This window comes from Agelaius phoeniceus, chromosome 31, assembly GCF_051311805.1.
Source record: "Agelaius phoeniceus isolate bAgePho1 chromosome 31, bAgePho1.hap1, whole genome shotgun sequence".
NCBI lineage: Eukaryota > Metazoa > Chordata > Aves > Passeriformes > Icteridae > Agelaius > Agelaius phoeniceus.
The window spans coordinates 847,204-863,170 of NC_135295.1; the positions used below are offsets into that span (position 1 = coordinate 847,204).

At 50.0% G+C, this 15,967-nt stretch overlaps 1 protein-coding gene across 3 annotated transcripts; it reads right to left on the bottom strand.

Annotated features, from left to right (window-relative positions):
- Positions 1-285: 285 nt before the first annotated feature.
- Positions 286-15,055, bottom strand: ADAR (adenosine deaminase RNA specific). Of its 3 annotated transcripts, none has more exons than XM_077192120.1 (15): positions 14,750-15,055; positions 11,038-12,567; positions 9,523-9,709; positions 9,288-9,445; positions 8,763-8,904; positions 8,388-8,593; positions 8,017-8,173; positions 6,079-6,250; positions 4,999-5,092; positions 3,579-3,707; positions 3,340-3,473; positions 2,707-2,889; positions 2,174-2,286; positions 1,619-1,746; positions 286-923 (listed from the first exon to the last, which is right to left on the bottom strand). In XM_077192120.1, the coding sequence occupies exons 1-15, from the start codon at positions 14,830-14,832 to the stop codon at positions 683-685; spliced, it is 3,657 nt and encodes a 1,218-aa protein (XP_077048235.1). In that variant the 5' UTR covers positions 14,833-15,055; the 3' UTR covers positions 286-682. The 3 variants fall into 3 exon arrangements, with proteins under 3 accessions (XP_077048235.1, XP_054507147.2, XP_054507148.2); XM_054651172.2 differs by lacking the exon at positions 14,750-15,055 and adding an exon at positions 13,714-14,652; XM_054651173.2 differs by lacking the exon at positions 14,750-15,055 and adding an exon at positions 13,714-13,812 and having other exon boundaries at positions 11,038-12,308.
- Positions 15,056-15,967: the final 912 nt, after the last annotated feature.

Genomic DNA, 15,967 nt, shown 5'->3' on the forward strand with positions numbered 1-15,967 from the left:
TTGGGCTTGAGGCTCAAGTTCAAGCTCTACCTGGCTCCCTTCATCATCCAGCGAACACTAAATCATCTCTGTCCCTCTCCAAACCCCACCACGGGGCCCTCTTCACCTCAGTGGGAATTAAAAACACCCATGGCCAACACTGCTGAAACTTTCTTCTTTGTTATTAATGCAGAATGTTAGGCTGGTCCTATGGTTGCACATTGCAGAGGTCAGTCCCACGTCCCAGCTTGGCTGGGCTGCCAGTCATCTTCCAACAGAGACACAGAAAACCAATCAAACAGCCTGTTTTGGTTTGGTTTTTTTTTTTTTTTAATCTCAAAGGAGAAAATTTGCCTCAAAACCTGCCAGAGGGATTTGCAGTACATGGTCCAAAGGTTTCAAGCTCACAGTCTCGAAAATTCCTCTGGTTTCTCATGCCTTCTTTAAAAAACAATAAAGGGGGGGACAAAACTATAAAAAAAGCAAAGGGGGACTGAGCCTGCCCTTGCTTTAAAAAACAGGAGAATCATTTACATGCACATTTTAAAAACACAGGGTCTGAGTGACAGTGACAAGGCAGCCAGGCCTACGAGGAAACCACTGCACAGTCCTGATTCCACTGCAAAAAGGTGGTGAAAGAAGGATGAGCACAGCCATGCCCAGCCTGTGCACATTCACCCCCCAGTCCTTGCAGAGTGCTTCCTTACGCATCAAGGACAGAGAAATTTTCTTCCTCTTGGGGTTTGCGGATCCAGCTGCCGTAGCCCAGCTCTTGCAGCGTGCTGAAGAAGCTCTGCTTGGCTGCCTGGTAAGCTGTGGCTGCTTCCTTGGCATCTGAGTACACAGAGAAACCCTGCAGGTCTTTGCGGTTGTTCTTTGCACAGAGCTGCTGGAACAGGGTGAACATTTTCCTCTTGGACACACGAGACACCTCCAGCTTCACACTGGGAAGGAAGACAATGACAGCAATGAGGGACAGCACACAGAGGAGAGCCAAGAGAAGCAGGGAGCTCAGGAAAATCCCATGATGGAGGAGCTCTGGGCTTGGCAGGGCTCAGTGGTAGGGTCCAGGTAGGGGAACATTTTGTTTTCCTTCAGGAGTGTTTGCTTATGTCTGTTTAAAATTCCTCTATCCAACCCTCCCCATGTGTAGGGTGTTGCCACCTTTTTCTTCACAGAGAAAAGCAAGGCACAATTCCTCCCAAGAATATGTCTGGGTTTCACACTCTCTGAACCTCAGAGAAAGGAAAAACAATTCTTATCTTATTTGCTATGCCTGTGTTGTGCCAAAGTAGAATGCAATATGAAAATTGCTTACCCAGAGTGGTGGTGTTTTGTTTCCTTGGCCTGTCAGGGCCAGGTGTGTGTGTGTGTGTTGGGAGATGCTGTGCAGTTGAGTGCTTGGCAGATTCAGTTTAGATGTAATGTAATATAATACAGAATAATATAGTGTAATAAAGTAATTAATTAGCCTTCTGATAAGACAGTCAGATGCATCATTCTCTCCCCCTTGTTGGGGGTAAAAGCATCCACTACACAGGGTGCTGTAACAGTGCAGAGTGTACTCCCCACCTCAGAGCTGCCCCCCTTCCCCCGGGCAGTGTCAGGAAAAGGCAGTGTCAGGAAAGGCTCCTCTTACCCATCTACTTTCCCTTTGGTGCCATCCAAGATTTCCACTTCGCCTTCATCAGCAAGACACCAGTTCACTGAGGACTCCTTGGTCTTGCCTGTCTGCCTGGCAGAGTCGTAGACGCTGACTCGCCCCACCTGCACAGAAAGGAAGCTTAACCTGGTGCCTCAGTCTCTTGCCTCTTTCATCTCTCACAGTTTTAGCTCATCCCAAACTTTCCAGAGCCGCAAGGAAAAGGTTCTTACTGAGTTGAAGGCTGGAGAGGCACTTTAGTGTCCTTTTTTTCCAGCCTAAGACATTGCCAGTAACCCCCAAACTGTGGGGTGACACAAAGAGGGCAGGTTCTTGGGGTTGTCCTGTGTAGGGCCAGGAGCTAGACCTGATGAGACACCTGATGTGGTTCCCTTCCAACCCAGGATATCCCTTGCTTGTATGATTTTGTGCTTCTGGTCACTAATTCTTGCCCCTGGTTGGAGGGCTGCTGCACAATGACCCTCCCTGCAGAGCACCTCAGGGACCCCCAAAGGCACAGGCAAAGATGAAGAAGTGCTACAGCTGCAGTACCTCGGGGTGGTTGATGTGATATGGAGCCTGGAGCTTTTCCTTCAGAGTGCTCCCATCCCTCTCCATACGGCAGCAGATGGCACGGGTCAAGTGACCCTGGCTGTACAAGTAACCTGTGGAGACAGAGGGGAGGGTGTGAGGAAACAGGATGATGGACTGGCCAAACCCCAAAACCTGCAGCACTGCTCACAGGCTCCTGAAGGCTCAGAGCATGTGGATCAGCATAGCTGTGTGTATCCTGGGTGAGTAAGACAATGGTGTTCACACTGCAACACTTCTCACTCAAGACACAAACATGCAGGTTTTGTCTCACTCTCCTAGACCACTTGTGCCTCCTAAAAATCCAGAACTTTGCAGAGACACTGTCTATACCCACAGCCTAAAATCCAGAGATTCCCTTTGCATTTTCAAACAACTCTGCCAAGAAAGCCATTTCAGTCTGCTACTCCTACACCCTCCACAAACAAACGTGGCCATCAGACAAGCTGTCACTGCAGCCTGGTTTCACCCTGAGAGGACAGAGGGTTTCTCACCCAGTGTAAGAGAGTGGAGATAAACTGGCTCCAGGAAGTGTGAGAGCAATGCCCCTTGCAGGCCCAGAACATTCCAGCGTAAGATTTTGTCACTGCAGGACATGGTCCGCAAGCGCTCCCCGTGCTGGATCCCGTCCCACGTGGGCACAATGTCACTTGACTCCACAGGAATGGTACCTTCCCCTGCACAAGAGAAGAAAAAAGCTTTTCTGTATAGTGTCAGATATTCAATAAATCAAAACCCCACCAGCAAGTGCTCGAGAAACTTCTGGATACGCAGAGTTTGACACCAGGTTCAGGGAAGAATCTGGCGTTCAGTATTTGGGTACTGATGAATAATTTTCAACATGGCTGAAGCAGAATAGAACTTTGCCTGAAAGCCAGGACACAGACTTATATCTGAACTTTGCATCAAACTTCAGCTGCAAACTTCACAAGCATGGCAGTGCAATAGGCAGGGCTGGGAAGGGGAAAGGGACTCTCTCTCAAGCCTTCCATCTACTTCTTTTGCTTCCTGAATGCTTCAAATCCCACAACAGCCCACAGAGAGGGGTAAGGAAGCTCTGGAGCACCAGAAAGGCTCCCAGGAGAGGACTGAAGCCACCCCATGGTGCAGGGAGTGACTGTACTCACCGTTCTCCACCTTGGTCCGCAGCTTGCCTTGCTTGGGGTTCTCAAAGAGAGGCTGATGTTGGGGCTGCCCCATCTCGTTTGCCTGATCACTGCAGGATTTATCAAAGAGTGCTCCATCCCCACACGGTGCTGTGCTAGAAAACAAACCCTCCCTGGTTAGCCCTGAGTGTAAAGGAAACAGCCAGGGCCAGGGGCATGACAGTGCTGCTGACACCAGGCATTCAACTCCCCCCACCAACCTGACATAGAGGTGGAAGGTAACATTGCTCTTTATTTTGAGTTTCTGTCCTCCTGCTTGCTCAAAAATGCTCTCTTCTGCAGAGGAAGGATTAGATGGGTCATACTTCATCAGCTCACTGTAAAGAAACCTGAAAAAAAACAAACCAACAAACCACCATCCTGTCAAAAGGCTGCTCTGTATCTCAGAAAACAAATGCTTCGACTGACAGGCAGGGTCCCACATCACCCATTCCTGCCACATGGAAGAGCAGAGACCAGGAGCTGTGGCTGAGGATGCCTGGGAAGACAGCAAACAATGCTTGATGCACAAAAAGGGCAAAAAAATCCAGCAGATTTTCTGCCATGCAGAGGACAAGCAGTAGAAAAGCAGTATCCTGTCCAGGTGCTGCTCTCATGCATCTGATCCCAGTGTGAAGAAGACTTCAAGGTTGTTAACCAGCACCTTTAGTCAGCAGCAAGTTTGCATTAAAAGTAAACAAACCTGCAGGCAGCTGAATTCAAGTGGTATTAGAAGGAGCCCATGATCTCTTTACACTGATGGGTCTTTTATGGCTGATTCTGGCCAGGGAAAACCCTGAACTAAAGAGAAACTGCAGCCTCCCAGACAGTCCTTGAGCAGAGGCTGTGCAGGGACTGATTTTTAAGGAGAGGCAGAGTTCACTCTGCTGTGCCAGAGCAGCCACTGCTGTCAAGAGTAACAGCTGAAACAGCCAGTAAAGCAAGATGCAATCCTGATTCATCACTTCCCAGGGACCTGCCCTCAACACTTCCCCTTGCTGAGGAATGCAGAGCACACAGGCAGCACACAAAGCCTTGGAGGAAGCAGCTGATTTTTGTTCATAACTGAAGGACAGATGTTAACCAAGCAGTCCAGCTTCATCTCACTTTAGGTTTCAAAAACTAAAAAGTGCCACAGTGAATGTGGGAGGGGAAGAGGAAGAAAATAATTGTGTTGTTTAGTTGTGTAGAAAGGGCAAAACCCTTTCCAGCTCCTGAAAAACAATTAATTATCAAAGCAAACATATGCAGTATGTTTTCATGAATCCTTCCACAGAAAGGCCAGGAGAGCAAGCCTGCAGTGGCTTGGTGTGGCAGGAGCTTCAGGCTGGAGAGCCCCCTGTACATCAACCCAGCAGCTTCAGCAGGAGCCTTAATATTAAAGTCCATCAAATGCAGCCCTTGGGCTCCTGGCAAGTCTCCCATTCAGTTCTTACTTGGGCATCATTCAGGTATGGCCCCTTCTTATGAGAAATAACTTCCCTCTATTCAACAACACGTGAGCAAACACTGTCTGAGGATCACAGCATCTCTCAGCACAGCAAAAAACCAGGGCTGTGTTTCAGCTACACCCCTCCAGACTGGGAGAGCAGCTCCTGGCAGGTCCCTCTCCTTGTCCTTTGGAGTTTCCCCTTTCCTCACCTCACAAAGCCTCTTCGAGAAATGATTTCTGCATGACAGTCATTTACTGTCTCCCCCTTCAAGCTCAGCTCTTCTCCTTTCACACAGCGATTTCCTGAAACAAAGAAAGAAAGAGAGAATCAAATAATAGGGCAGGTATCAAAGTCAAGATGGCTTCAGAGACAGAGGGAGGAATTCTTATTTCTTTGGGCTTTTGACCAGCAGCACCAGCACGAGCACCCTGCCTATTAAATCACTATCACAAGCTGTTAAATGCCACCACATTTCTCTTCACAGAGAAAAGCAAGGCACAATTCTTCCCAAGAATATTTCTGAGATTCACTTTCTCTGAACCTCAGAGAAAGGAAAAACGATTCTTATCTTATTTGCTGTGCCTGTGTTGTGCCAAAGTAGAATGCAATATGGAGACTGTTTACCCAAAGTGATGGGGTTTTGTTTCCTTGGCCTATCAGGGCCAAGTGTGTGTGTGTGTGTGTGTCAGGACTGTCACTGAGTCATGAGATTCTGTGCAGTTGTGTGCAGAGTTGAGTGCTTGGCAGATTCAGTTCAGATGTAATGTAACATAGTATAATAAAGTAATTAATTAGCCTTCTGATAAGACAGAGTCCTCCTCATCATTCTCTCCCCTCGTCGGGGATCTCCCTGCAAATTCTATAGTTAAGAAAACAAAGGGACACCACTTTAAGGACAGACAAACTGCCATGAGTTTTGGGGGACTGTACCTTCCTGAGGGCTTTTCAGCCCCATCACTCCAGGTAGAAGCCTGGCAGCAAAGCAGGGAGATCAGGTACGTGCAGCTGGCAGAAACTGGGGGATCATGTGCACATAAGGAACCCATGCTCTGATGCACAGAGCAGGACACAGCAATGCAAGCAAAGATTAAGAGCAATCTAGCTGCAGGCACATTTGCTTTGTTCTCTCTCTCTCTCTAACCAGATCCCTCATGACACCGTGTGAGCCCTGGCAACGCTCTGTACCCTCTCTGAGGACGCCTGCAGCAACACCCATCCCTGAACCACGGCTGACAGGGAAACCAAGCATGGAAAAGAGCTCAGAGTGTGCTCAAGAAGCTGCTCATACCTGTTCCAATGCTGACCACCACTCCCAGGCCCTGGTCTCCTCTCCTCATGATGATGGCAGCCAGGATCTTGCGGCCCAGCAGGCTGTGCTGGAGTCGAGCTGTGAGCGAGTTGAAGCGCTGGTGGCTCAGCATGGCCAGCTGATCGTGCAGGGTGCTGCCACTCACAGGGAGCTGGGGACAGGGACAGCAGCACAGGACACGTGTGTGAGCAGGTCACAGCACACAGCTCCAGTGTCACTGTGGTATTCTATGGAAAAATCCCTTCGCCGGGATTTCTTCTCCCGGCAAGCCTCAGCTTCTCCATGTTTTGCTCCTTTGGAATGTGATTTGGAGAATTGTTTTACCCAGCATGTGTCAGGACTCTGGTCAGTCACAGGTTTTTATTATTCATTCTTTTCTAACCTTCTGATGTCTACTTTCTCTTTCTTGAGTATAGTTTTAGTATATAATTTTCTTTTAATGTCATATATCATGTCACATATAATAAAACAATTAATCAGCCTTCTGAGAACTTGGAGTCAATTCTCATCTCTCACCTCGTCCTGGGGACCCTCACAGCAACACCACAACAATTTTTTGGTGGCCACACTCAAGAGTGAGCTAACCTGCAGCACAGCTTTGTAGGAATGTGCTCTTTGTTGAAGGAGTGACCAAAGTATCTTTTGTCTCCTTAAAAAGGAAATAAGCCCAGAAGTTTTTCTGTTTGATTAGGTGAAAAAGACATCTCATAGGACTTGGGGGACTTCAAATTTAAGGACAGCTAATTGGACAGAAGCCAAAAAGTCCTGCCTAGGCAATTTACTAGAAAAAGAAGAGAGCAAAGAAACCAATTGCTTTTGTGAGGTGTTTTACTAGGGGCAGGAGGGACTCTTGCACTTGAATCAGTTTTTCTTTGTAAAGAGTTTGTTATTTTGCTTTTTATTAAAACCTTCTTGTTTCCAACACTGCCACAGAAGCCATTTTGCTGATTTTATGCCTTTTAAAACAGCTGAGCTATCTTGGGTGTGAAATAGATCTCCAAGAGCTTGTGAGACCTGGCTCAAGGAAACTCCTATTTCACAGCTTTCTAAGCAGAAGGCACAGAAAACCCTGAGCTTTGGGCAGTGCTGTTTCAATGGGCAGGTGGAGTTCTTTTAGGTATTTCTGGGAAAACCTCATCCAATGTTTTGAGCTCTGCTTTAGGCACATCAGAGACAGCAGCAAGCGACACAGGCTGAGGAATGGCCTCCTGAGAATGCCAGGGAAAGCCCTGAGCAAGAAGGAACAAAACCAACCTGCCCATTTGCAGAGACTCAGCCAAGGAAATCTGTTCCTGGCTTTGGAGGAATTGCTCCTCTGGCTGCCTGTGAGGGGAGTGCACAGTCATTCCAGCACAGGCCAACCCATCTCCTCCAGCACTGCTGACTGACAAATCCTCCCTGATGGCTTTGGTATTTAGAGCCCCAGCTGCTGTGCCCAGTTGTGCTGCCTGGAATGAGGCTTTTCAGAGCTCACAACACTGTTAAGTGTGATTTATATCAGCCCAAGTTTGGGACAGCCATCCTGACATAACCAGGGCTTTGCGTTTAACTGATGCATGAATTTTCTGAGGTGACACACAATTTTTAATGCAGCACAAAGAAATTTGGAAGAAGTAATAAAAAAAGTCGTACAATTAAAAATAAGCATGTTCCTACTTCAACACAGGAACACATTTTAGTAGCTTGTGGAAGAATCTGATAATAATTTAGCCCTAAAGCAGAGGCCTGTAGGACAGAAGGGTATTTCTGTGCCCTGAGGAAACATCTAACCCACTTCAGGAAAACCACATCAGGTTATCAACAGCTGCAGAGAACAAAGGGATCACAGCTGATTTTGAAAGCATTTTTTTGGCTGGACTGAGAGGAGGGGGATAGGCAGGACTACAAACACAAGCCCAGCTTGGGCAGAAGATTCACCTCAGTGATGCTCATCCCTTCCATGCGCTCGGTCTTCTCTGATTCCCCAATCAGGACTCTGAGAGCTGCATCAGCTGCCTCCTGCTTGCCCTGCTTCTTGCTGTGTGCAGTTACAGCTGGGAACCAGCGGCCTCCAACCTTTGCCTGATAGACAAACCTACAAGGAAACCAAGAAACCTGTGGATTTCAGTTTGGTTTTTACATTTCTCAAAGTGGAGAGAGGAGGGAATCAGAGGGACAAGATTTGGCAGAGGCAGCAACTAGCCCCGTTGCCATCTCAAAAGGCATCAGCCATTTTGAGCTTTCTGCCCTTTTCCTAGGACAACAGCAGCAGCACAAAAAACTTCCTTCAGCCAGATGCTGCTACTTACTTGGGGTCATGGGGAGGTCCTGACTGGTCAATGAGTTTGAACTCTGCAGCAAACCCATTGGAACGGGCGTATTCCAGCAGGCCACTGACAGGATTGACGTTAAGGTATTTGATGAGCTCCCCAACACCCTTCGTTTTCACCACTTTGGATTCATCTGGAGTGGCAATATCCTGCATGGACTGGTCACTGAGGGGCTTCACAACAGGCTAGAGCAGAGTTAGACAGGAGAAGATTGTTAAACACTGAGCAGCTGCATTTAGTGCCGGAAAACTGCCCCACGTGACCTTGTGGGGTGAAATCCAGCAGAATAGGAAATAAAAGGGGGGGGAACACCCAATTCCAAACACTTGGGTCTTATAAAAAAGCTCTTCATACCTGTTCAGGCAAGACATGGGGTACAGACTCTCCAGAAAGAATCTTCACAGCAACTTCTGCTGCCATTTGCTTTGCTCCCTTCTTGCTGTTTCCTACCACAGCAGGGAAAATTTGGTCACCCATTTTCACACAGTAGCTGAACCTGACAGGACATTATAGTACATGAAAAGTGTTAACCACAGGTGTCTCAATCTGGTTATTATCCCCACGTCCCACTTCCAGATAAATCCTTCTGGGTTATCTCCAATTGAAATCTACTGTGATGGCCCTAAACACTTCCAGTAGAGCAGCCCCAGGAAGGGTACAGGACTGGAAGCCCCTTCCTGCTCTGGTAGAAGCAGCAGCATCCTTGCTCTGAGAAAGGGCACCACTTTGGGTCTCCACCTGGAACATGCCCAGAATCCTTGGCTAAGAGAAGCACTCAGCCAGGCCAGTGGCAAATCCAGCAATGTGGGCAGCGTGCTGAAGGGGAAGGACAGTGAAGAAAGAGTTTCCTCCCTCACAGCTGACAAGAATATGCCATACCTGGGATCATGAGGTGGGCCTTCCTGAGAGAGCAGCTGGAATTCAATGATGTTCCCTGATTTTTGACCATACTCCATTAATATGCTGATAGGGTGCTTCCCAGGAAGCAGGTTGAGGGGAGCTGCTGCAGATGCCAGCTCTGGCTCCAGCTGCAAAGGCTACAGCAAGAAGATGGAGGAAATCAGAACTCAATACTGTTTGAAGAGCTTCACTAAGTAAAGAAAACAGCACTCACCAGTTCTGGTTCTGAGCTGTTGGAGGGTAATGACTCCTCACATTTAATTCCACCTTGCCTTCCATTCTCCACTTCACTTATCAGGACCCTCATGGCATTAGCTGCTGCCTCCTGCTTAGCCAACTTTTTGCTCCCTGCTTCTGCTGGTGGGAATCGGCGCCCGTTGATCACTACCTGGAACTTAAACCTTTGAAAGAGAAAACCAAATGAGCATATTGAGAGGCACAAGTGTGGTCTGCTCAGAGCAAGCAAGGCTGCTCTTGGAATTCAAAGGAGAAGAAACAGCCAGGTCCCAGCTGGGAGAGTAAATCCAGGCTGCCATGAGCAGGAGACAAAAATACCAAGGCTACATTACATCATTACATTTCCATCATTACATTTCACAACAGAGGAGCAGCTCCACGTTTTGTTCTGAAGGATCAGGATGAATTGTTGTGTTCCACCACAGGTGCCAGGAGCAGGTAATGGCTGTGTGCAGGCAGCAGCTCTGTTGTGGCTCCTGGCCAGCAATAAGAAAGCTCAAAAGCAGCCAGCACTGTTTTATTTGCACCTCATCATTCAGGGGTCACTGCTCCCTCTGGCATTCTCTTTGAAAGGTGTTGCCTCACATAAACCTCCTGCCTTTGACATTTCTGCCTCCCCCATTCCTGTGACCTCTAACAAACAAGTTGATCTTCCATCCTCCAGCCCTGGCAAGCTCCTTCCAAGGAGAGTGGCTCAAACCAGATCTGGAGAGGGATTATGGTGCTGAATCCATTCAGATCCTTTCTTAAAAAAAAATAACAGAAGAAAAAAAAAAAAAAAAAAAAAAAAAAACACAAACAAACAAACAAAAAAAAAAAACCAACACAAAAAACCAAACCCAAAAAACCAAAAAAACAAAATAACAAAACCCTGGGACTCCATCTCTCCATCTTTAGAAATTAGGCCAATTTTCCTGTCTGGTGGATCTATTGACATATTCCAGTGTGGCACATATGGAGATTTTCTTGGTCTTGCTTATGCTCAGTAACAGCCACGATTCTGAAGGGACTCCAGAGACTGACTTAGCCAACTGCAGTGTCATGCCACATGCTCAGCTCAGAGAATTGGCTCTGACCTGCTACAACACAGAAATGTGCAAAGTGGGGCCACCTTGTTTAAATTATCTCCCCCAAACACTTTGTTCTGGGCTCCCTTTACACCATTTCCAGGATGAGAGCATCTTAAGAGGCACCTTAGAAATACTAGTTTCCCCCTGTATGGTCAAATTGAAGGTAAATAATTGAGATGGGACCTAGTGAAGAAATTAATCCCATATTTTTCTGCTCAGATTGAAGAATACCAAAACTGGGCTACCTAGGGTTAAATTTTAGCCTTGCTTTATTTTTTTTTAAGTTGATGCAAGGAATCAACTAGGCTAATCCTTCTGAAATGAAAGAAACATTAATAGCAGGCCCCTTCAGGACAGTTGAGTGGGTGAACTTAAATAATTTAATTGAAAAAGAGCTCAGAAAAGGCAGGACATTTTCTTACCGTGGCTCATGAGAGGGTCCATTCTGCTCCAGCATGACAAAATCACAGTGTTGGTATGTGTACTGGGAATATTCTGTAAGGCCACTCACTGGGTTCTTCTCCTGACAAGCCATCAGTTTCTCTACAGGTGTACATGGCAAAGCAGTTTCAAACTGGGCAGCATAAGTGGGGGAAGACTGAGAATTCATGATGCATTCTGACTTATCAGGCTGCTCGCTGATAGCATTCAGATTATCTGGGATATCATCTGTGGTCCACTTGCTGTTTTCTGAGTTATCATAATTATTCAAACTGGAGAAGTCAGGCTTAGTGTCCTCAGATGCATCTGCTTCTGTGTCACTGACATTGCCCTGACCAGCCTGCCCCAAAGGCTGCTGCCCATTTTCTGCACTTTCTTCTTCTTCTTTCACCGCTGCTGGCGAAGCTGCAGTCACCTCTGGGGGACATGGAGGGACAAAGGAAGAGGGAAGACCTGGCTCAGGAGGTGTGGCATCTGCCATCTGCATTATTGTGCTGGCCTTCATCCTCATCTGCATCCTCTCACGTTTCCTGTCTGTCAGGGACCACCGTGGTGGAGTTGCATTCTGCTTGTGGACGTCCCCCAGCTTTTCCAGAGCACTAAGAAATGCATTAACATCCTTGGCTCTCGAAAACCCAATGTTCTTGGCAAGATTGAGAGCTGTTGTTTCCACCACACTGAACAAGTAGTTGCAGATTTTCTCCTTTGTCTCAGCCATCTCTGTGTCTCCCAAGCCAAACGCGCTCCGCTCTCCTCCTCTGCTCTCACAATTTGCTGGGTCTGTGCAGGTGGCACTGTGGTCAGTAGGGCTTCTATCTCTCCCTGAACCAGGGCTGGCAACTCTCCACAGTGGTGGTGTCTCTCCCTCTTTGTGCAATTTCCCTTCTTTGAGGAGTTTATACAAAACACGGTTGACCTCTTTCTTTTGAGTTCTAAGTTTACGTGCCAGCTCATGAGCCGTGCAAGTCCTCCCCTCCCCGAGCTGCCTGAAAACAGTCAGAATTTCTCGTTCATAGTCCTGCCCAGCAAGAGACAGCCTTTGGAAATTCAGCCTCACAGCGTCAGACTCTCTCCTGGAGCTCTCCTGCCAGTGGTGCTGCGGAGGGCAGTAGCGAGGCAGAGTCTCAACCCGCGGGTGCTGGCTGGAGAAGAAGCTACGGCCGGCAGCCCTGCCGGAGCTGGGCTGACCTCTGCCTGCAGGAGCCGGTGCCGCAGCCCGCCCGCCTCTGGTGCGCCACTCCTTGTGTGATCCCTGTAACACAGAGACTTCAGCGTCCTGCTCTGCCAGCAGCCGCTGGTGTAAAAAGCTTTCCTGATTAGTTTCGTGTGGGGTACGAGGGTGGTTAAAAGGACCTCGGTTAGTGTTGGGGTAACGGTGCCTTGGCTGGGGGAGACAGGAGCCTCTGCCTCGCCCAGTGCCTCTGCTCATAGCGCACTGCTGGGACACGTGGGGGAGCCAGGCTGCTGCTGAGCCAGGACAGGAGCTGCCACTCACTCCACACTCTCCCGCCCTGAGGAGAGAAAACACAGCAGCTCAGAACATCTTCTCACAACGACAGCATTCCAGAAACGCAGTTTAAACAGCTGCCCAGCTACTGAGGCACTTCGAGCATCTTCTCGCTTGTCGATTTTATTTTTTTTCTACTTTCTAGTAGTCTAGTCCTGTAAAAACAAAAATGGCAAACTCTAGCTGCCCGGCAGAGAACCAGCAGCTCAAGTCAATGCCAAGAAGCATCTTTGCCACTCTCGGGCTTGATTCCAGCACGGGGCTGGGTGGCCTGCTCAGGATGCACTCCTGAAACGCAGCGAGCTCCACTGCCCTGCCTCGAGGGAGAGGAGAATCTCAGACCTACTTTGCAACCTGAGAAACGGGGGCATGAGGAGGTAAAGGAGAACAAGGAGCTGGAGCGACCTGCATGGTCACACAGAGCAGAGCTGCAATTATTGTCAGATTCATGGCCAAAACAGTCTGAAATGCCAAGTGTCTTTTCCTCCCTGGACATTTTGTGACCTGTAGAGGCAAAACATCACACGACAGGGGAATGAAAGTGATAACAGGCAGAGAAATTGGATAGGTGTGCAGCTGGCAATGGTACAACAAGTTCTTTTCCATTATAGCCCAAATTTCACTCTATCACACAAAGTCGTGCTGCCCCCCCTGGGGTACAGGGGTAAGACTAAACTATTCATATGCTGTTTAAAAGTAAGGAATCCAGCCCAGCATATTCTAATTTTCTGATAACACTTGCTACAAAACTGAGAGGATAAGGACAAGGAACATGATACACGGTGCCGGGTCCTCGTCCCACCTGCTCCTCCTTGACCTCCTTACGGCATCTCTCGTCACAAAGATAGTTTTTCTGATCCGAGTTTCATCTTCATAAAGCTCCCCATCTTCACCAAACACCTCAAGGTCAACTTAAATTTCACTTCCATTGAATAGCTGCACTCGGCTGCCTTCACCAGGACTTATTTTTACAACAAACACGGGGAAGGCAGAGTGCAGAGCGCCAGGTCCCCACCTCCCCGCGAGTCCCACTGCTGCCCCCTGCTCAGTGACCCCGTTTTACAAGCGCTCCCTGAGCCAAGGGCAGGGCAAAAACAGGATGAGGACTTTAACAAAAAAAAAAAAAAAACAAAACCAAAACCGCTCTTACCTCAGTCTCATCCGCACGCCAAATTATTTTATGAGAAAATACAGGGGGGAAAAAAAACAAAGGCCGAGCAGCAGAAGAGGCACCCGGGACACCGCCAAGATGGCTGCGAGCTCCGTTTCAGTTTCGTTTCCCGCAGCAGCCGCTCCGCCCCGCCCAGGGAGCTCGCAGCGGGGGCCGGCCGGGTTTGGGGCTTTCCCGGGCAGGCTCCGGGCTTCGGGAGCGATCAGCAGGCTCCGTACCAGCGGCGGGAAGGGGACCCCGGGAGGGCAGCTCCTTCCCCCGGTCCCTGTGGCGCTGCAGCCCCGCCGCTCAGGAGCCGCCGCCGGGACGGGGTCCCGGTCCGCACACCGGAGCGGGCTGAGGGAGGGGCTGCGGGAACGCCTGCCCGGGAACGCCTGCCCCCGGGAGCGCCTGCCACCTTCAGCTACACCCCAAAGGACACCTGGGGACAGCGGCAGGACGGCTGCCGCCCGCACCCGTGTCAAACAAACCCCGTTCCCCCGCACCCACGGCGGGAGTGGCGGCACCGGACGAGGCCGCCGAGCCCGGAGGGTGGGCTCAGGGATACAGGGCGGCGAGCACCGAAAGCCGGGAGTCGAGGCTTTTATTCTACGCGTTCTGCCCTGTGGAAGCCGGTCCCGACAAGGATCTTGGGGGGCCAGGACACGGTCACACCGCGTCCCGAACGCTCGCGGGGCTGCCTGCGCTGGAGGCGGGTTCGCGGTGTCACCGGGACTGGCGGGGCCGTAGGGGCCCGGCCCCGGCCACAGCTACTGCGGGACACGCAGGCCAGGAGGGATCCCCGAAGGTCCGTGGGGACCAGGACCCGACCCACGGGGGCCCGAACCCGGCCTGCGGCCGCGGCAAAACACGCGAGGCCGGAGGGACCCACGGGGGCCCAAACCCGACCCGCGGCCACTGCAGGACACGCGAGGCCGGAGGGACCCACAGGGGCCCAAACCCGACACGCGAGGCCGGAGGAACGCACGGGGGCCCGGACCCGGCTCGCGGCCGCCCCCTCCTCGCGCCCCGCTACCTTGCCGCTGCCGCCGCTGCCGGCGCCCGCTGATGACGCAGGCGAGCCCCGCGCGCCTGCGCAGTGAGCCCTGCGGCAGCCATCTTTCCCCAGGCCTGGGCGCGGCCATGTTTGCCGTGGGCAGCGCTCGGACGTGCCGGTGCCGCGGGCCCGGTGGGGTTCGGCTCGGCCGCTCCGCTGTGGGAGAGGCAGCACAACCGCCCAGTCCCCCGGCTGAAAGGCAGCGCCACTCCCGCTGTGCCGCGGGGGAGCGGTGGCCTGAGCGGTGCTGCCCGTGCGCCTCACACGGTGTTCCCCCGGCCCGCGCGTGCGCCCTGAGCGCCGCCGAACGGCTCCGGTCCCCCCCGGCCCCGCCGTGCCGCGGTGCCCTCAGGGCTGGGGGGGTTCTCCCCTCCTCCGTGCGCCGCCATGGCCTTTTGGACACCCATTTCCTGTGGGCTCTGTGTCTGTGGATGGGCTCTCTCCTCCCTTGCAGCTTCCTTATCCCCTGTGCCCCTCACCGAGGTCTCCCCAGCGGGGCTCCTCTTTTACCACAGGTTTCCTGTGGGACGCCTCTCAGCCCCTTTTTAATCCATTATTTTAATGCTGGAGGTGCAGTAAGTCACATCCCACCCTGTCCGAGGTTCTTTCTAGCAAAATGGACACGTGGGGGTGTGAAAAATGCATGTGTTTTATGATTGGCTTTTTGCAAATATTAAAATGAATATTATATGTGTTGTGTTAGAAAGTAATGCTGTATTCATTCTCTTAAGTACTGTGTTAAATAGAGTTTTAGGTTATAAAAATTGTTAAAATAGAAACTATGCTGTGTAGGATACTTTTTTTAAAGAAGGACTTGCAGTGAGATAGCAGCCACAGGACACCTCAATCTTTCAGAGAAAAAGAATTTATTGCCCTCTTATCAGAAGAAACGAACTTCTTCCCGCCTCGAAGGTGCTGTCAGGATTCAGAGGAAGAAGTTGATGATGACCAGACAGAATCCTGTGTTTGAATGGAATTTATGCATCATGTATGAAGTGTATGAATATACAACAGGCTGTTGTTTTTAAGGGTTAATCCTTTGTTAATGGGGGTCCCTTTTTTGGGCTCGTACCAGAAAAGGGTACCTGGACTGTCTGTAACTCTTTGTCTCTATTGTCTCATATTGTCCTAATTCAAATCGTCCAAATCATTATTACTCTAATTGTATTACTATTTTTATAACCATGTTATTACTAC